This window comes from Procambarus clarkii, chromosome 68 (assembly GCF_040958095.1).
Source record: "Procambarus clarkii isolate CNS0578487 chromosome 68, FALCON_Pclarkii_2.0, whole genome shotgun sequence".
Classification (NCBI taxonomy): domain Eukaryota; kingdom Metazoa; phylum Arthropoda; class Malacostraca; order Decapoda; family Cambaridae; genus Procambarus; species Procambarus clarkii.
In genome coordinates, this window is record NC_091217.1 from 16,756,728 (window position 1) to 16,779,863 (window position 23,136).

The 23,136-nt window shown below is 41.5% G+C and overlaps 1 protein-coding gene across 1 annotated transcript; it reads right to left on the reverse strand.

Annotated features, from left to right (window-relative positions):
* Positions 1 to 1,673: 1,673 nt before the first annotated feature.
* Positions 1,674 to 22,273, reverse strand: LOC123753214 (caldesmon-like). The gene is made up of 3 exons (XM_069310984.1): positions 22,210 to 22,273; positions 2,342 to 2,983; positions 1,674 to 2,275 (listed from the first exon to the last, which is right to left on the reverse strand). The coding sequence occupies exons 1-3, from the start codon at positions 22,271 to 22,273 to the stop codon at positions 1,674 to 1,676; spliced, it is 1,308 nt and encodes a 435-aa protein (XP_069167085.1).
* Positions 22,274 to 23,136: the final 863 nt, after the last annotated feature.

A 23,136-nucleotide genomic window follows, 5' to 3' on the forward strand; every position in this document is an offset into this window, starting at 1 on the left:
GTTTAGTCTTATGCTTGACTAGATATGGCATGATATGGACACCATGCTGGAGCCGCATACTCCAGGATTGTTCTGACATATGTGGTATACAAGGTTCTGAAAGATTCCTTACACAAGTTTTTAAAGGCCGTTCTTTTGTTAGCCAACCTGGCATATGTCAATGATGTTATCCTCTTGATATGAGCTTCAGGGGACAGGTCTGGCGTGATATCAACCCCCAGGTCTTTCTCTCAGACTCTTGAAGTATTTCATCTCCCAAATGATACCTTGTATCTTGTCTCCTGCTCCCTACACCTATCTTCATTACATTGCATTTGTTTGGGTTAAACTCTAACAACCATTTGTTCGACCATTCCTGCAGCTTCTCTAGGTCTTCTTGAAGCCTCAAGCTGTCCTCCTCTGTCTTAATCCTTCTCATAATTTATGAGAAGTGTGGTGCAGTGATGGCGTGAATTCGCTTCGCTATATAGTCCCATCTGGCAAGTTACTGAGGTTGAGTCATTTCAGAAGCATGCAGCATGTATACTCTGATGAGCCTGTAAAAGTTTAACTAGAAAAATATATTATTGAATGTAAAACTTTAAATACACCTTATACGGCGCACACATACCTTATACAGCACCCATTTATACATTTTACACAACACCATTCATACACCTTATATAGCACCCACTCTCCTACCTTATACAGCACCCATTCACACACTATATTCAGCACCCACTCATACACATTATGCGGCACCCATTCATACATCTTATATCGCACCCAATCATACACCTTATACAGCACCCATTCATACACCTTATACAGCACCCATTCATACACCTTATACAACACCCACTTATACACCTTATACAGTAGTCATTCATACATGCAGCACCCACTCATACATTTTATACAACACCCCTCATACAGCTTATACAGTTCCCACTCATACACCTTATTCAGCACCCACTCTTTCACTTTATACAGCACCCATTCATACACCTAATACAGCACCCACTCGTACACCTTATACAGCTCATATACATACATTGAATTCAGCATACACTAAGTATGTACCCCAAAAGCTCATAGAGCACACACTTCTACACCTAATACAACACATACATTTTACCTAGCTCACACTTACAAACAAACAAACAGCACCCACTCATACAGCTTATACAATACCCACTCCTACAGCTTATATAACACTCACTCATATATCTTATTCTGCACTCACTCATACACCTTATTCCACACTCACTCATACACCTTATTCCGCACTCACTCATACACCTTATTCCGCACCCTCTCATTCACATTATACAGCTCCCTCACACACAGGTTATAAAATACCCACTCATACACCTTATACAGCTCACACACTTACCCTGTATTCAGAATACACTTAGTATGTACCACAAAAGCACTTACAGCACAGACCAGTACACCTAATACAGCACATACATTTGACCTGACGAACACTTAAACACCTCACACATACATATATTTTATCCGACACACACTTATACCTCGTTTTAACCAGCCATTTATTCGGATAACTTTCCACATATGTTCAGTTAAAATGGACTGTAACGACACCTAATTCTGGTTGAGCGTCACAGCCAGACCTTACACATGTGACAAAATAACAGTTCTACAAGTTACTAAAATGTCTTACTTACGAACTAACACGGACGAGCTTCAGGGAGCAAGTCTTCACCTGCTTGTTCTTGGCTTGGGATCCCAGAGAGCAGTGAGCGACCAGGGAAGGTGCGGCCGGTATTGTCCACCCGGGTGTTGGCTCCGCCTTCCTTGTCCTCGGCCACCGCCCGGGTGTTGGGCCCGCCTTCCTTGTCCTCGGCCACCACCCGGGTGTTGGCTCCGCCTTCCTTGTCCTCGGCCACCACCCGGGTGTTGGCTCCGCCTTCCTTGTCCTCGGCCACCGCCCGGGTGTTGGCTCCGCCTTCCTTGTCCTCGGCCACCGCCCGGGTGTTGGCCCTGCCTTCCTTGTCCTCGGCCACCGCCCGGGTGTGGGCCCCGCCTTCCTTGTCCTCGGCCACCACCCGGGTGTTGGCTCCGCCTTCCTTGTCCTCGGCCACCGCCCGGGTGTTGGCTCCGACTTCCTTGTCCTCGGCCACCGCCCAGGTGTTGGCCCCTCCTTCCTTGTCCTCGGACACCGCCCGGGTGTTGGCTTCACCTTCCTTGTCCTCTGCCACCGCCCGGGTGTTGGCTCCACCTTCCTTGTCCTCGGCCACCACCCGGGTGTTGGCCCCGCCTTCCTTGTCCTCTGCCACCGCCCGGGTGTTGGCCCCGCCTTCCTTGTCCTCGATCCCCGCCCGGGTGTTGGCTCAACTTTCCTTGTCCTCTGCCACCGCCCGGGTGTTGGCCCCGCCTTCCTTGTCCTCTGCCACCGCCCGGGTGTTGGCTCCGCCTTCCTTGTCCTCGATCACCGCCCGGGTGTTGGCTCCACTTTCCTTGTCCTCTGCCACCGCCCGGGTGTTGGCTCCACCTTCCTTGTCCTCTGCCACCGCCCGGGTGTTGGCTCCACCTTCCTTGTCCTCTGCCACCGCCCGGGTGTTGGCTCCACCTTCCTTGTCCTCGGCCACCGCCCGGGTGTTGGCCCAGCCTTCCTTGTCCTCTGCCACCGCCCGGGTGTTGGCCCCTCCTTCCTTGTCCTCGATCACCGCCCGGGTGTTGGCTCCACCTTCCTTGTCCTCGATCACCGCCCGGGTGTTGGCTCCACCTTCCTTGTCCTCGGCCACCGCCCGGGTGTTGGCCCCACCTTCCTTGTCCTCGATCACCGCCCGGGTGTTGGCCCCGCCTTCCTTGTCCTCGGCCACCGCCCGGGTGTTGGCCCCTCCTTCCTTGTCCTCGGACACCGCCCGGGTGTGGGCCCCGCCTTCCTTGTCCTCGGCCACCGCCAGGGTGTTGGCCCCTCCTTCCTTGTCCTCGGACACCGCCCGGGTGTGGGCCCCGCCTGCCCTGTCATGAGCCACTGTCCGGCAGTTGCTAAACACCTATCAGTAGATACGAGAAAAATAGCCGCCATGCTAGTGACTCATATATTAGAACTGATTTTATATTTCGACTGAGAAGAGAATCAGGCGGTGCCAGGAGTCTGTCTCTTCCCCGACCTCCACATTTTATGCCCCCTTCTAAAATAAGCGAATTATTCCTACAGCATTAGAGATTATCTGGATATCTATCTCAATTAAATTTTTTCATTAAAATTGTGAGCTTTGTCAATGTCTGTCAGTATGTTGTAATTGTTACAACCCTCATCTACTATTTAGGGTAGAGAGATTTGATGTAGTAATTTGTTTAGAAAGAGGGAGACATTGTATAAACAAGGGGAGTAGGTGATCACAGAGGCGGCGTGCACGTTCTTTTCGCACACGAGCGGGGTTTTATATATATATATATATATATATATATATATATATATATATATATATATATATATATATATATATATGTCGTACCTAGTAGCCAGAACGCACTTCTCAGCCTACTATGCAAGGCCCGATTTGCCTAATAAGCCAAGTTTTCCTGAATTATTATATGGTCTCAATTTTTTTCTTATGCAATGATACAGCTACCCATTTCATTATATATGAGGTCATTTTTTTTTATTGGAGTTAAAATAACCGTAGATATATGACCGAACCTAACCAACCCTACCTAACCTAACCTATCTTTTTAGGTTAGATTAGGTTAGGTAACAGAAAAAGTTATGTTAGGTTAGGTTAGGTAGTTTAGGTAGTCGAAAAACAATTAATTCATGAAAACTTGGCTTATTAAGCAAATCGGGCCTTGCATAGTAGGCTGAGAAGTGCGTTCTAGCTACTAGGTACGACATATATATATATATATATATATATATATATATATATATATATATATATATATATATATATATATATATATATATATATATATATATATATATATATATATAGGTGGTTAGGTGGTAGGAGAAAAGCACACAGAAACTGTATTGGAGGGGATCTAAACATTCCCTCTAATGCGTTATGCGTGGTTTCCTCCGAGGCTATGGGTCCCCCCTTCTTCCAGCTAGAGGTGGTACTCTGATTTAAAAAAAAAAAAAAAAAAAAAAAAAAAAAAAAAAAAAAAAAAAAAAAAATATATATATATATATATATATATATATATATATATATATATATATATATATATTGTTACGGTGCCCTCTCCTATTTCTTTCGTTTGCCGGCTTTAAGAGTCATATCAGCTCTCCCTACTGACTCTCTGAGGTTCAGGGAGTCTAGTGATATATGTGGCGACCAGACCGGCTGCCATTTAATGGAAGGAGGTTATATTATAAGTTGTAAATAAAGGAAAATTGGCGCCCTGTTATAAAATGAAACAGTATCCCCTGCGGCAGATATGACCTTTTGGAAGGGAGACAAGCCGATCGCGGATTGGTCGACGTAGGTCGCGGGCGACAAATCAGGGCCCGCCATGACGTCACCGAGTGCCCCGGGCGGCGCCAACGTCAGAGTTGTACTGACCGTGGAAGCGACAGGACGCGCCTCGGTCGGCTCTCAGGGATTGGAGGCTCTGCAAGCCTTGTTCAGTGGATTGAGCTGGCTGTCGCAGTCATCCCAGTTATTGGAGACCTTGCGCTTCTGGGAAGCAAAAGAGGAACCAAGTTCAGTGAGCAGAGAAGTGCCCAACCTTGGAAAATAGTCGGCGACGACGCTGGGCGGCGCCGCTGGCTGGACGTTGAGGTCTGGAAGGTGGGCGAGCAAGCTAGCTGTGACTGGGGTCACATCCACTGAGAATCTTGGAAGGACGACACCGTGCCTAGGACAAGGAGCGACGCCCTGTGGGAGAGGCGAGTGTGGGGAAAAATAGTGATTAGCTCAGCGCCCGTCGATGAACCAGGATTGGGGCAGCTGAATCTCAGGGATTGGAACGGCGACGACGCGAAGGCTTCACGTCACCTGAGGACCTGTGGAACGCCCTGGATCGTCGAGGATCGACCCAAGGAAGCGTGGGAACCTCACACCATCGAGGGACAGGCGTCGTGAGCCAGGAGTGTAAGGTAGATCATTTTTCCCTCCCATTACCCCTTGTATGAGTAGGCTAGTTAGGCCACAATATTTACTCGTGTATGTGGCAGCAAGAATTTATTACTTTAATAGTAGAATAGGCTGCAAAGCAGCTTGTGTCCAGGACTGTCAGAGAGGACAGTGTGTATGGATGGCAGGACAGTGAAGAAGAGGTGCCGACGTGGTGAAGAGGCCCTCCTGTGAGAGTGTGAGACTCCTGTCTTCCTGCCCATTTGAAGGAGTGTTGGAGGTCGTGGAAGAAGAGGCTGACGATCTCCAGACTCATTATCCATATTCCATATTCATGTATTACTTGTGATTGTGTGTGTGTGTTCATGTAATTTGCATCAGTAAATCCACACATTTTATTACTGTTTTTGAGTGTGCCTCCATTTGTGATATTTCTCTATGAGCATACATTTCTGGCTACAAACGATATATGATACACCCACTGAACTGCATTGCTGGGGTGCAGATATAATAACCCAGCTGGCGACCTTGCTAAGAGGAAGATAGAGAAGACAGGCGGGAAAGGAGTTCCTGCAACCTTTTTTTGTCTGGCAGGCAAGACTCAGGGAGGTTATGTTTATAGGTAAGCCTGAGTCTTCCTTCACTCCCCCACGGGTCTAGGCCGGAACTGTTAACAGCAGTTTCCCCGTGGTTGACTGAAGGGCTTCCGGGGTGAATCAGTGGCACCCCTTTGTGGTGGAAGCAAAGACCTGCGGAGGTGGGCATCGTTGGTCCTATCTTGTGTGACCAAGGAGACTCCGGTGAATCCAGGGAGTCGGAGGGGCTGAGTATTTGGGCCCTTTGAGCCCCTAGCAGTTAAGTGTTAGCAGAGCCCCGGACCGCCCACCCCCACGTGACAAGAGAACTGGCGACCTTGCCAGGATTCGAACCCCAGTAGCCAAGAACTGGGAACTTCGCCAGGAAGCGTGGATCAAGCTACAGTGTGGACCAAATTGCAAGACAAGTGTTGCCAGGGTACTAATACAGTGTGGCCAGTGAATTCGGTGGTACTGTTACTCAACCAGCTAAGGGACTGAAACGGTGAAATTAGTGCCTACTAACTTGTCTGTGCTGTCGTGTATGCTCAATGATATAGAGATGGAGGAAGACAAAGTAAAGAAATTTATTGACGCAAGGGACGAGGGAATTTTGGAAGAGTGCACCAAGGCCCAGCTCCAACAAGTGGCAAACCACTTTGGGATCAGGTTGAGGACGACTAAGGTAGCGGAGCGAAGGATAGAGATCATGGCACAGCTCACAGCTCGAGAGGAAGCGACGGGAGAGGAGCCATCTCAAGAGGAGCCGTCCCGAGGAGAGCCGTCGCAAGGTGAACCGTCCCGACTAGGGCCACCCCAAGCGCCTACCAGTGTGGAGAGAATTCACAGTGAACATGGGAGCAGTGGAAGGTCCAGCTGTAGTAAGAGGAGCCTGCAACTGGAAATAATGAAGATGCAACTGGAAGCCCAGCTGCGACGAGAGGAAAGAGAAGCGCAAATGCAGCGAGAGGAACGTGCAGCTGAGCTGCAGCGAGAGGAACGTGCAGCTGAGCTGCAGCGAGAGGAACGTGCAGCTGAACTGCAGCGAGAGGAACGTGCAGCTGAGCTGCAGCGAGGTGAGCGAGAAGCACGGCTGCAGCTGCAGCGAGAAGAAGGAGAGAGACAACTGCGACTGGAGGAGATAAAGGCAAAGAAAGAAGTCGAATTGCGTCGCGTTGAACGTGGTCTGCCCTCTCTACCTGCACGGCGGGATGACCTCAAGGTAAGGGAACGTGACTTACCTACGTTCGAACCACAAGAAGCTGAGGCGTTCTTCGAACACTTTGAACGGATAGCGACTCTGAAGGAGTGGCCGGAAGATGATTGGGCTGCTCTGGTCCAGGGCAGGTTGACTGGAGAGGCCCGGGAAGCCTATAACATGCTGGACCTAGAGGAGTGTACTAATTATGACGCGATTAAGAATGCGGTTCTCCACTCATTCCGGCTGACTCCGGAGATGTACCGGAAGCGGTTCAGAGAGTGTACAAGAGCGTCGGGAAAGACTTACGCCGAGACCGCCAGGGATATGGAACGGAAATTCCTACGATGGTTGAAGGCGGAGGAAGCGGAGTCGGTGGATGATGTTAAACGACTGATAGTGATGGAGAAGTTCATGTCGGTGCTCCATCCTGAGTTGCGAGTAAGGGTGAGAGAAGCAGGTATTAAGGACCTGAAGGCTGCAGCGGATCGAGCCGACATGCTGGAGGAGGCACTGCATATCAGGAGGGAGGGGCCGCCCAGACACTCGCCTTACCCCAGGTCGGGAGGGAACCTTAGGAGTTCAGGAGGAGCGAGGACGAGTGGGGACTCTCCCAAGAGTAGTGTGCCCGATGAAGTAACGTGGTTCAAGAGCTCAAGAGACGCGGGGAGGAAGCCCCAAGCTGTGAGCAGTGGACCTAACTCGGGAGCAAGTGCTGCAGTCCCGGACACGACGACAGGGAGTCCAAGGAGGACCCAGGGGACGTCTGCAAGTGGTACCGCCAGAGGGACTGGCGAGTGGCCGCCCAGGGGAGGTGGCCGATGCTACAACTGTGGTGTGAGAGGACATTATGCCCGCGAGTGTGAGGAGCACCAAAGGAATGTAGGATTAATGTTGGAAGAGGAGAGAGTGTTTGTTCACACCCCATATTATAGTGGACCCAACGTGAATGGTTGGGAAATGAAGTTGGGTGAACATCCCTTCGTTTTCGGGGCCAACGTGAAGTTTGGAAAGTCAGACCCAGTGGAGGTTGCCGTGCTTCGAGATACGGGTGCTGACATAAGTATGGTGACCAGGAGTATTCTCCCCAAGGAATTTAATGATTCGCCTGTGGGAGTGGTGAGGATACGCAGTGTGGGGGAGGAATACAGGTTGCCACTTCACGAAGTACAGCTGATTGCCGACTGCGGAGTCGAGAAAGCTATAGTAGCTGTAGCCCCTAAGTTACCCCTAGAGCATGTACAGATGGTGCTGGGTAATGACCTCGGAGGAGGCAGGATACAACCCGATTGGGCCAGGAGTGCCTATGTTGCAAGCAGCAGTACAACCCTGCCAGGTGAGGTATCGGTCGTTCCAGATGGTCGTGAGGAAGCCGACTTCGCCAGGGAAAACGTCGCCAGAGACGACGACAACGTGGGCGAGAGGGCAGAGAGGTCGTCGGAGGTAGTGGAAAACCCCGACGAAGACCTCCGACTAAGCCTGATGATGCGTGTGGAGGAGTGGCGAGGAGCAGCTGTACAAACGCCTGGGGCGGTGAAGAGGCTGCAGACCGCACTCCCTCCATACCGAAACGTGAATAAAGTAAGCTCAGTGGATGAGCGAACGGCGGTGAGGGGCAGAGTGGAGGAGCCACGACGCAAGGCACCCTATGCCGGCCAGATGAATAGTGGTAGGTGCAAGACGAACCACCGTAGTGAGGTGAGCCACAGGGAGGTGGAAGAGCCCAACCACGAACCGAAGAAGACGTCTGCAGGGAAGAGAATCTCCTGGAGGAGTGAAGATGTTCGTCGGGAACGAAGGAGCGAGTGGTATAGGAAAGGCAATACGAAGAAAGCAGGGAATAGGTACACCCAGGGTAGGCGCCAGCCTAACCAGAGGGGCATTGGGCCATCGCAAAGGCCTAGTGTGGAAGAGAGGAAGCTGCTGGATGGAGTACAGGTTACAAGTGCCACTGTGAGGAGACAACGCACCTACGGGAGAAGAGGAACCGAGAAGAGAGAAGGTTGGCGAAGAGGAGATCATGAGAGGAAACATGGAGTACCTGTAGGACGCAGTGGAAATGCAAGACTATCTCGGAGTGCACGACGCGGTGGAGGCGCTGCATGCACTGAATCTTACAGTGGTAACGAGCCGTGGGAGTACACTCGTAGCCACGGAGAGAGGATTTCTTGTAGGTGTTCAGGGAACACCCATCACACCCGGTACTATGCGAGGTGGAGATACAATGAGGCAAGTGACTGGCAAGGTGGTACGAGCCACGTCACCAACTGGAGGAGTGACACTTCAGGAACGGAGGGAGCAAGAGTATAGATTGCCCTCTTGAGTGCTGCTCTTCCGATATGACTCTTATTTTAAGGGGAGGGGTATGTTACGGTGCCCTCTCCTATTTCTTTCGTTTGCCGGCTTTAAGAGTCATATCAGCTCTCCCTACTGACTCTCTGAGGTTCAGGGAGTCTAGTGATATATGTGGCGACCAGACCGGCTGCCATTTAATGGAAGGAGGTTATATTATAAGTTGTAAATAAAGGAAAATTGGCGCCCTGTTATAAAATGAAACAGTATCCCCTGCGGCAGATATGACCTTTTGGAAGGGAGACAAGCCGATCGCGGATTGGTCGACGTAGGTCGCGGGCGACAAATCAGGGCCCGCCATGACGTCACCGAGTGCCCCGGGCGGCGCCAACGTCAGAGTTGTACTGACCGTGGAAGCGACAGGACGCGCCTCGGTCGGCTCTCAGGGATTGGAGGCTCTGCAAGCCTTGTTCAGTGGATTGAGCTGGCTGTCGCAGTCATCCCAGTTATTGGAGACCTTGCGCTTCTGGGAAGCAAAAGAGGAACCAAGTTCAGTGAGCAGAGAAGTGCCCAACCTTGGAAAATAGTCGGCGACGACGCTGGGCGGCGCCGCTGGCTGGACGTTGAGGTCTGGAAGGTGGGCGAGCAAGCTAGCTGTGACTGGGGTCACATCCACTGAGAATCTTGGAAGGACGACACCGTGCCTAGGACAAGGAGCGACGCCCTGTGGGAGAGGCGAGTGTGGGGAAAAATAGTGATTAGCTCAGCGCCCGTCGATGAACCAGGATTGGGGCAGCTGAATCTCAGGGATTGGAACGGCGACGACGCGAAGGCTTCACGTCACCTGAGGACCTGTGGAACGCCCTGGATCGTCGAGGATCGACCCAAGGAAGCGTGGGAACCTCACACCATCGAGGGACAGGCGTCGTGAGCCAGGAGTGTAAGGTAGATCATTTTTCCCTCCCATTACCCCTTGTATGAGTAGGCTAGTTAGGCCACAATATTTACTCGTGTATGTGGCAGCAAGAATTTATTACTTTAATAGTAGAATAGGCTGCAAAGCAGCTTGTGTCCAGGACTGTCAGAGAGGACAGTGTGTATGGATGGCAGGACAGTGAAGAAGAGGTGCCGACGTGGTGAAGAGGCCCTCCTGTGAGAGTGTGAGACTCCTGTCTTCCTGCCCATTTGAAGGAGTGTTGGAGGTCGTGGAAGAAGAGGCTGACGATCTCCAGACTCATTATCCATATTCCATATTCATGTATTACTTGTGATTGTGTGTGTGTGTTCATGTAATTTGCATCAGTAAATCCACACATTTTATTACTGTGTTTGAGTGTGCCTCCATTTGTGATATTTCTCTATGAGCATACATTTCTGGCTACAAACGATATATGATACACCCACTGAACTGCATTGCTGGGGTGCAGATATAATAACCCAGCTGGCGACCTTGCTAAGAGGAAGATAGAGAAGACAGGCGGGAAAGGAGTTCCTGCAACCTTTTTTTGTCTGGCAGGCAAGACTCAGGGAGGTTATGTTTATAGGTAAGCCTGAGTCTTCCTTCACTCCCCCACGGGTCTAGGCCGGAACTGTTAACAGCAGTTTCCCCGTGGTTGACTGAAGGGCTTCCGGGGTGAATCAGTGGCACCCCTTTGTGGTGGAAGCAAAGACCTGCGGAGGTGGGCATCGTTGGTCCTATCTTGTGTGACCAAGGAGACTCCGGTGAATCCAGGGAGTCGGAGGGGCTGAGTATTTGGGCCCTTTGAGCCCCTAGCAGTTAAGTGTTAGCAGAGCCCCGGACCGCCCACCCCCACGTGACAATATATATATATATATATATATATATATATATATATATATATATATATATATATATATATATATATATATATATATATATATATATATATATATATATATCGGCCTACTATGCAAGGCCCGATTTCTCTAATAAGCCAAGTTTTCCTGAATTAATATATTATCTCTAATTTTTTCTTATGAAATGATTGTCGGAAAATCCGACAGCATTTAATAATCATACAGATAATAGCTGTATTACCCACAAGTTACCCATAGAAAACGTAACTTGTAGTGGAATTACCGTCTATAGAAAACGGGATATCATCACCACATACTATTATAATTCACCAGCTATTCTGCTGGGAATTATTCTTAAATACATTAGTCTTTGGACTTTACCATCATAAAAACATCTTATATAAATTAACTTAATTATCAAAATTAAAGTAGAGTAAATGTGACCCTTCTATCACTTTCTGAAATCTGGACAAAGTAGGCCAGGCGTCAGTGGGGAAGGAGGGCAGCCATTGTTGTGTCACCTCCGAGACGTGTGGAGCAAATTCGGCTCCTATCATTCTGGACAATGTCGGCCAGTAACGTCAATAGTATGGAGTGTTAAACAGCCATTGTGTATACGAGACCAGAGGCACACGGGAGCAAATACGGCTCCTGTTAAATTTACTTGGACGTAGTGTTATGGAAACCAAAGGTGTACCATTTTTCAACACGCTGTCTACATATCAAGTTAAGTGTCTATCCGAAACCCGTTTATCATTCATTTATGGCCATTAATGTCAGGATATAGGGTGGGCCGGTTAGAACGCGAAATCGCCTCATACTAAAGGTAATTAAGCCAGGTCTTCATGTTCCATGTACAGTTTTCTCTGAAATACTTGTCATATATAGGATTCTGGCTTCACAGCTAGCGCACTTTTGACAGGTCAAGACGAGGAAGCAAGATTTGTGCACCAGTTACTGGGTGATATGGAAGCTACCTCAAAGAGGATAATTTGGTGTCTACACCCTAGTTATACCTGGTGGACTAGCCTGCTGTACTATAAGATAAGGAACCTCTTCAATGTTTAATAATATGTAGTTAATTCTGTAGTTTGATTGGCTGCATATATATAAACTAATAAACCCCCCTAATGTGTAGAGGATCGATTTGTGAGATTAAGAGATTATTGCAGAAATACAGTCCACTTATCATTATACAAATTGCTATCAAAGTATATAAATTAACGTAAATATAAATTCATATAAATTAAATAAATATAAATCTCACAGGTCGGTACCCAGAATATTTGGTCATCTTCGAACCGGATGACGGATTATTTGGACCTTCGGAACCGGAATATTTGGTCCTATGAACCCACATTTGGTCATCTTAGTACCGGATGAACCAGTTAACCAGTGGATTCATTAAATATACTAGTGCAGTGTTATTTAAACAAAGGCCAGCCAGTCAAAGACAGCGCCTCGTGGGAGCTCACGAACCCCGCTCAGTTCAGATCAGCCTTAGTCAGCGGTTTCATGCACACCCACAGAAATTTGGTGGCGTGTTATTTCGTGAAATGACAGCGCTAATATTGAAGCCAGCCTAATTAGTGACTGTGTCGCGAGATTGTTCACGGATTTCGTGGTGTTACATTTCGCGAGAGATTATCTACGAATTTTGTGGACTTTATTTCGCGAGGTCACTAATAATATTTAATACTTCTAGATAATATTAGAAGTTTCATAGAGGCTAATTAAGAGGCTATTATCAATAATTGTGTATATTATTTCTCCAAAATAGAGAATTATTTAATATAAATTGCACTAGTGATCACAGTATAATATTTACTAATTGCCAACCCACAACAGGGTAGGATATTAACCATTGACTAGTTGAACTATTATCGTTCATCCTAGTCCCATTATTACAATAGTCAGTTGTACTATATTGAACAACCTAACACCATTAATGAATGGTCCAGACCCTATTTTGGGTGTAATTTTTATCAACTCGAATTGAGTTGTATATATAATAATTTACTTATGATCATTACACCTTTGAGTGATTAATTAGTGTCTCTACCATCCTAGGGTGATATAGAAGAGCTAACCTAAAGGTACTTCCAGTGACACTGGTTTATCACTCAAATCATTAGTGTGTATGATTGTATATATATAATGTGTATTAATTTTAAGTGCTAACCTCTAGTAGAGGTAGGATTATTGCCTAGTGAGTGCATTTTACCCTAGGCTACCATTAGAGCTTGTTCAGTATTATGAGCAGCCCAAGTACAAGTCCCACAAGGCTTCACCAACTAGCCAGTATGGATAATGCAGGGAGAATGAAAAGAACCCTTGCAGGTCTTAAAGGCCACTTAACAAGACAGATCAAGAAATGTGAAGATTTGTCACAACAATCAACAGTTGATTATGCTGACCTGGAAAGCTATTATCAAGCAGCTGCAGGTAAATTTGAGCAAATCAAATGCCAAATGGCTGTCCTTGTGGGGACAGACTACTACCATCAATTCATCGGTAGCCCTACTAAATATCAGGGTATAACCATGTTAAACTCTGCAGGAGGTAAATTACTCTCAGGCCCAGTATCAAGCCTGAGGAGACCTATGCCTGCAGATAAACAATACCAGTAAAAATCTAAATTTGTCAGCTGATTATATTTCTCCAGTAGCATTATACTAAGGAGATTACAGCTGACTATACCAACAGAGGTTGATGTTAGTATCATCATTTAAAGCTGAAGATGAGTTCATGAGGCTTCAGTGGCAAATCAGTGAACAGTAGCCTAAAACAGCTACAAGTCACTGCGACCAATGTCACTGAACCCACTGCAGTCTCAGAACCATACTTTACTTTAATAATGAGCTATTCAATCCTCTGAATCAATTAATTAAAATAAACCCCAGTAAATCTGATGACTGATTTGATACATTTATTATTTAATCAAGATGTATTCCATGGGCCTCAGTGTTTATATATCAGTGACCAGTTACCTGAACAAACTTCAAGTTATATCTGATGTCACTGATCTCACTGCAGTCCCTGAATCATACTTGACTGTAGTACTTGATCACATCCAGTCTTCTGGGTTAAATAATATGTAATTAGGCTTGAATATTAGCCTTTCAAGAGTTGACAGGGAAATGAAATCGCATTAGACTTCTAACCCCTGCAACTCTAGTACGGGACATCCGTCCTGTACGAACAGACACACAAATGTGTGATTACTAACTACTAACATCAAATTAATGTAATAATTCGAAGGAGGAGTATCGGTGTTCGTCTGTTCTAAAGAGGACTTCGACCCGTGAGCAGCCCCCTGGGGAATTATGTCGGAAAATCCGACAGCATTTAATAATCATACAGATAATAGCTGTATTACCCACAAGTTACCCATAGAAAACGTAACTTGTAGTGGAATTACCGTCTATAGAAAACGGGATATCATCACCACATACTATTATAATTCACCAGCTATTCTGCTGGGAATTATTCTTAAATACATTAGTCTTTGGACTTTACCATCATAAAAACATCTTATATAAATTAACTTAATTATCAATATTAAAGTAGAGTAAATGTGACCCTTCTATCACTTTCTGAAATCTGGACAAAGTAGGCCAGGCGTCAGTGGGGAAGGAGGGCAGCCATTGTTGTGTCACCTCCGAGACGTTTGGAGCAAATTCGGCTCCTATCATTCTGGACAATGTCGGCCAGTAACGTCAATAGTATGGAGTGTTAAACAGCCATTGTGTATACGAGACCAGAGGCACACGGGAGCAAATACGGCTCCTGTTAAATTTACTTGGACGTAGTGTTATGGAAACCAAAGGTGTACCATTTTTCAACACGCTGTCTACATATCAAGTTAAGTGTCTATCCGAAACCCGTTTATCATTCATTTATGGCCATTAATGTCAGGATATAGGGTGGGCCGGTTAGAACGCGAAATCGCCTCATACTAAAGGTAATTAAGCCAGGTCTTCATGTTCCATGTACAGTTTTCTCTGAAATACTTGTCATATATAGGATTCTGGCTTCACAGCTAGCGCACTTTTGACAGGTCAAGACGAGGAAGCAAGATTTGTGCACCAGTTACTGGGTGATATGGAAGCTACCTCAAAGAGGATAATTTGGTGTCTACACCCTAGTTATACCTGGTGGACTAGCCTGCTGTACTATAAGATAAGGAACCTCTTCAATGTTTAATAATATGTAGTTAATTCTGTAGTTTGATTGGCTGCATATATATAAACTAATAAACCCCCTAATGTGTAGAGGATCGATTTGTGAGATTAAGAGATTATTGCAGAAATACAGTCCACTTATCATTATACAAATTGCTATCAAAGTATATAAATTAACGTAAATATAAATTCATATAAATTAAATAAATATAAATCTCACAGGTCGGTTCCCACAATGATAAAGCTACCTATTTCATTATGTATGAGGTCAATTTTTTTCATTGGAGTTAAAATTAACGTAGATATATGACCGAACCTAACCAACCCTACCTAACCTAACCTAACCTATCTTTATAGGTTAGGTTAGGTAGCCGAAAAAGTTAGGTTCGGTTAGGTAGGTTAGGTTGCCGAGAAACAATTCATGAAAACTTGGCTTATTAGGCAAATCGGGCTTTGCATAGTAGGCTGAGAAGTGCGTTCTGGCTACTAGGTATGACATATATATATATATATATATATATATATATATATATATATATATATATATATATATATTCAAAGACTTTAGTTTACAAATACACAACTGAATAGAACTTACGCATCTCCGATTTTATATCTACATTTGAGTGAGGTGGATGGGGTGAGGTGGCATTAATAGGGTATTAATTTCATCAACACAAGACAGAACAAGAGGTGGTATTAATAGGGTATTAATTTCATCAACACAAGACAGAACACGAAACAATGGGTATTGAATAGAAGTGTTTGTAGAAAGCCTATTGGTCCATATTTCTTGATGCTTCTATATTGGAGCGGAGTCTTGAGGTGGGTAGAATATAGTTGTGCATTAATTGGCTGTTGATTGCTGGTGTTGACTTCTTGATGTGTAGTGCCTCGCAAACGTCAAGCCGCCTGCTATCGCTGTATCTATCGATGATTTCTGTGTTGTTTACTAGGATTTCTCTGGCGATGGTTTGGTTGTGGGAAGAGATTATATGTTCCTTAATGGAGCCCTGTTGCTTATGCATCGTTAAACGCCTAGAAAGAGACTTGCCTAATAAGCCAAGTCAATATAGAAGCATCAAGAAATATGGACCAATAGGCTTTCAACAAACACTTCTATTCAATACCCATTGTTTCGTGTTCTGTCTTGTGTTGATGAAATTAATACCACCTCTTGTTCTGTCTTGTGTTGATGAAATTAATACCCTATTAATGCCACCTCACCCCATCCACCTCACTCAAATGTAGATATAAAATCGGAGATGCGTAAGTTCTATTCAGTTGTGTATTTGTAAACTAAAGTCTTTGAATATATATATATATATATATATATATATATATATATATATATATATATATATATATATATATATATATATATATATATATATATATATATATATATATATATATGTAATATATATGTAGTAATATATGTATGTAGTAAATGTATGTAATAAATGTATGTAGTAAATGTATGTAATAAAATATGTTGTAGTGTAAACCGGGCCAACTCGCTGCAATTTTGCTTTTTCTGACTGCAGCGAGTTGGCCCCTGGGTTTTCACCAGGCCAATTCGCTTCAATTTTTAATTCAATTTTTAAGTTATAATATTGCACAACAGTTTAAGAAAAAACTCTGATCGAGAGCCTTACAATATCTCATTACAATTTTACATTCATATATTGTGTGTTCATGAGGCTTTTCTTTAATCTTTCCTCCGTATTCTCTGACCGCTTAATCCTCTTTAACTTTTCCAATCTAAGCTATACATGTTTCTGGTGAATTCTTTCCCTAGAGATGGGTTGGTCAGGTTCCAGGTGTCGGCCTGTATCCTCCTCCTTCTCCCTTCTCCTCTAGTCAGTCAGTCTTTTGTTGACAAAGGCTTTAACAGACCGAAACGTTCACTTTCTTTCATATTTCTCTGTGGATTTTCCGCATAAAATGATCAGTGTTTTGTGATCGTCAATTGCATATATATATATATATATATATATATATATATATATATATATATATATATATATATATATATATATATATATATATATATATATATATATATATATATATATATATATTGGACATTGTCTTCTGTGTTGGCATCGATATGTTCTTGTCTTGTCCTTACTATATATATATATATATATATATATATATATATATATATATATATATATATATATATATATATATAGTAATATATATATATATAGTAAGGACAAGACAAGAACATATATATATATATATATATATATATATATATATATATATATATATATATATATATATATATATATATATATATATGTTCTTGTCTTGTCCTTACTATATATATATATATATATATATATATATATATATATATATATATATATATATATATATATATATATATATATATATATATATATATATATATATATATATATATATATATAGTAAGGACAAGACAAGAACATATCGATGCCAACACAGAAGACAATGTCCAATATATATATATATATATATATATATATATATATATATATATATATATATATATATATATATATATATATATATATATATATATATATATATATATATATATATATATATATATATATATATATATATATATATATATATATATATATATATATATATATATATATATGCAATTGACGATCACAAAACACTGATCATTTTATGCGGAAAATCCACAGAGAAATATGAAAGAAAGTGAACGTTTCGGTCTGTTAAAGCCTTTGTCAACAAAAGACTGACTGACTAGAGGAGAAGGGAGAAGGAAGGAGGATACAGGCCGACACCTGGAACCTGACCAACCCATCTCTAGGGAAAGAATTCACCAGAAACATGTATAGCTTAGATTGGAAAAGTTAAAGAGGATTAAGCGGTCAGAGAATACGGAGGAAAGATTAAAGAAAAGCCTCATGAACACACAATATATGAATGTAAAATTGTAATGAGATATTGTAAGGCTCTCGATCAGAGTTTTTTCTTAAACTGTTGTGCAATATTATAACTTAAAAATGGATCAAGTTTGTACATACCAGTACTAACATTAAGAAGATTTGGACACTGATTAAAGCAGACTCAATCAAATTCCGTTCCACGAAATCACCACAATTGGTAATGCTTTTCGTCCCATTCCAGTTAATATTGTGATCGCATAAACTCGTGTGCAAATACAAGGCATTAGACATTTGGGCAGTTCTAATACTATAAGCATGTTGTGATAACCGCAATTGTAAGGTTTTTCCTGTTTATCCAAGGTACACAAAATCACAATCATTGCAGGGAATCGAATACACACAACCTGATGCATCAGGGGAATTTTTTATTAAATTGGATTTGATCGTACTATTAGTGAACACCAAATTTATATTAAGTTTCTTAAAAATCGGAGACAATTTTTCAAGTCCACTCGTATAAGGTACCACCAATGAGTTAATAATTTCTGGTTTCGCCTTGGGGACGTGATTATAAAACGTACGCTTGGCTTTTTCAAACTAGAAATCCAAAAACCTCTTACTATGCAAGGCCCGATTTGCCTAATAAGCCAAGTTTTCCTGAATTAATATATTTTCTCTAATTTTTTTTCTTATGAAATGATAAAGCTACCCATTTCATTATGTATGAGGTCAATTTTATTTTATTGGAGTTAAAATTAACGTAAATATATGACCGAACCTAACCAACCCTACCTAACCCTACCTTCTTAGGGCTCCTTAATGGAGCCCTGTTGCATAAGCAACAGGGCTCCATTAAGGAACATATAATCTCTTCCCACAACCAAACCATCGCCAGAGAAATCCTAGTAAACAACACAGAAATCATCGATAGATACAGCGATAGCAGGCGGCTTGACGTTTGCGAGGCACTACACATCAAGAAGTCAAAACCAGCAATCAACAGCCAATTAATGCACAACTATATTCTACCCACCTCAAGACTCCGCTCCAATATAGAAGCATCAAGAAATATGGACCAATAGGCTTTCTACAAACACTTCTATTCAATATATATATATATATATATATATATATATATATATATATATATATATATATATATATATATATATATATATATATATATATATATATATAATATATATATATATATATATATATATATATATATATATATAATATATATATATATATATATATATATATATATATATATATATATAAATATATATATATATAATATATATATATATATATATATATATATATATATATATATATATATATATATATATATATATATATATATATATATATATATATATATATATATATATATGACCGAAAAAGTAAGATTAATAATTCTAACACGAATTTTCTCAATCTTTCGTACATTACGCTTCACTTTTGGAGGTAAATCAAAAATCAATTCTGCCAAAATTCATTTTTATTTCTAGTCTAGACTAGAAATAAAAATGAATTTTGGAGAATTGATTTTTGATTTACCTCCAACAGTGAAGCGTAATGTACGAAAGATTGAGAAAATTCGTGTTAGAATTATTAATCTTACTTTTTCGGTCATATTTAATAATATATGTCTACAGGAAAGACTGCTACGAAAATATACTAATATATATATATATATATATATATATATATATATATATATATATATATATATATATATATATATATATATATATATATATAAATATATATATATATATATATATATATATATATATATATATATATATATATATATATATATATATATATATATATAAATATATATATATATATATATATATATATATATATATATATATATATATATATATATATATATATATATATATATTATTTTATCCCTCTTATATATATATATATATTATTAAATATGACCGAAAAAGTAAGATTAATAATTCTAACGCGAATTTTCTCAATCTTTCGTACATTTCTTTTCACTGTTGGAGGTAAATCAAAAATTAATTCTCCAAAATTCATTTTTATTTCTAGTCTGACGTGACACTAGCGCGTTTCGTAAAACTTATTACATTTTCAAAGACTTTAGTTCACAAATACACAACTGAATAGAACTTACGCATCTCCGATTTTATATCTACATTTGAGTGAGGTGGAAGGGGTGTTGTGGCATTAACACAAGACAGAACAAGATGTGGCATTAATAGGGTATTAATTTCATCAACACAAGACAGAACAAGAAGTTCATCAACACAAGACAGAACAAGAAGTGGTATTAATAGGATATTAATTTCATCAACACAAGACAGAACACGAAACAATGGATATTGAATAGAAGTGTTTGTAGAAAGCCTATTGGTCCATATTTCTTGATGCTTCTATATTGGAGCGGAGTCTTGAGGTGGGTAGAATATAGTTGTGCAATAATTGGCTGTTGATTGCTGGTGTTGACTTCTTGATGTGTAGTGCCTCGCAAACGTCAAGCCGCCTGCTATCGCTGTATCTATCGATGATTTCTGTGTTGTTTACTAGGATTTCTCTGGCGATGGTTTGGTTATGGGAAGAGATTATATGTTCCTTAATGGAGCCCTGTTGCTTATGCATCGTTAAACGCCTAGGAAGAGATGTTGTTGTCTTGCCTATATACTGGGTTTTTTGGAGCTTACAGTCCCCAAGAGGGCATTTGAAGGCATAGACGACGTTAGTCTCTTTTAAAGCGTTCTGTTTTGTGTCTGGAGAGTTTCTCATGAGTAGGCTGGCCGTTTTTCTGGTTTTATAGTAAATCGTCAGTTGTATCCTCTGATTTTTGTCTGTAGGGATAACGTTTCTATTAACAATATCTTTCAGGACCCTTTCCTCCGTTTTATGAGCTGTGGAAAAGAAGTTCCTGTAAAATAGTCTAATAGGGGGTATAGGTGTTGTGTTAGTTGTCTCTTCAGAGGTTGCATGGCTTTTCACTTTCCTTCTTATGATGTCTTCGACGAAACCATTGGAGAAGCCGTTATTGACTAGGACCTGCCTTACCCTACAGAGTTCTTCAGTCAATAGTCAATAACGGCAATAAAAATATAGCAGTGGCAGCAGATTTTCTTTTAAACATGTCCCATTGAATATGACAGCATATTCCGTGTTAACTATTTTCTGGCTTAGGGCTTTTATCCCTCTTATTAGTGCTCTTGCATCAGGGTTCAGCTGGAAAAGGAGTTCACCATAAGTCATGTTGGTTTTCAAGGTGAAGAAATAGAAGTGAATAACTTTAGAATATATTACACTTATTATAAAATTCCACAACGTTTCGAACCCGCATAGTTTATTCTCTTGTGATAAGGAATTACAAATCGCGTTACATTTATACCAGTACGGGGTCAGGTGAAAACAAGTAGAATAACGCAAGGGGAGAACATTAATTTAGGTGTTATTATGTTGACAATAAGGCTTATTATGTTGAGCCGTGTCTTTTGTGTTGGCATCATTATGTTCCGTTCTTGTTCATACTCTCATGGTGAGTAGAGTAAATAGTTACGTAATTTGGGTGTTCCTGGTAGATTGTTCTATTTTTATGTGGATTGCTTCAAGAATTTGTAATCTTCTTACATCTTGGGTTTTGTCTATTATGCAAGTATTTTTATTCAGCATTTCTCTTGTTAGGATGATGTCATGGGCTTGTCTCATGTGATTCCTGGGGGCTTTGGATTGAAGATGACAGGTCAAACGCCTCATCAGCTTGGTCGACGTCATACCTATGTACTTAGATTGAAGGTTATATCCTTCGTGGGGGCAAGTGTACATGTATAAAACGCTTGACTGCTGTAAAAGGTTCTCCGTCGGCTTCGGGCTGTTTTTAATAAGAAGGTCGGAAGTGTCTTCTTTGTTTTGTAGAATATGATCAGGTCTATGTTTTGGTTAGGAGTAATGCTTTTTACTCCTTTAAGGATTATTTCTTTCATTATTCTTTCTTCTTTTTTTATGTAGACTGTTCATAGTTGATTTGTAATATAATTTTATTGGAGTTGCTGTGGTTTCTGTTCTTGGTTCAGGATTATACCATCGGTCCAGGTGTCTTCTTATAGCAGCGTTTATTTCTGTGTTGCTGTATCCATTGTTCGCCAATACCTGAGTTATTCTTTCAAACTCTCTACTCACGTTGCTCCATTCGGAGCAGTGTGTAAGCGCTCGACGAATATGAGCATTGAGAATCAATGCTCATATTCGAATCATATATCATATATCAATGAATCATATATCATTATTGTATTATAATACATCATTATTTTATCAACCCAAAGTAATTACTAACACTACTAATATGTAGAATTAATTCAATTAATGTTTCTATTACGAAGCAGTATATTTGCCAAATTCTTCCTAGTCAGATTGACGACGTCAGGAACGACAGGCTAAAACATGAATCTCTCCACATTTAGTTACATCTAAATAGAGTTTAGTTAATTACGTTCCCTTACTAAGGATAATCGTTTATTCAGTTGATTATTTACACAGCATATTGTTGCTTAATGAATTCGTTCATTTAGGTGAATTAATTACTACAGTGGAAAATATTATAGTATAAAGTAATTTATATAATATTCTTAATGCAGTCTTAATAAGTTGATTTGCATTGTGCAAAAATATATTGCACTTTAATACATTTATTAGTGACATAAGCACTTGTCACCAGTCCTTTATTCCCCCACATAATTAATAGTAAACTGAATTGGTTTAAATACGGGATCGCTATGAGCGTCTCTGCGCATGCGTGATCGGGCGTTGGGGCATGAGGGAGGTGTTCTACCAGCAGACGACTCCGGCATAAGTGCACTCGCCTCTGCAAGCGACAGCCATTACATCAAGATCACGTGGGCATACATCATTAGTTACTGTTTAATTATGCGTCTACGAAGATAGTCACGTCCCGCAATTAATCGTCCACAATAGTGAACGTCAGAGACTAGCAGACGTGAAACCGGAAGGCCTAAGTGTTCCAACATGCATATGTTAAGTATACATTGTAGTTTGATGTATCATTCTATAGTTTATTACTGTGGGTAGCCTGTCGTTATAACATCCGCC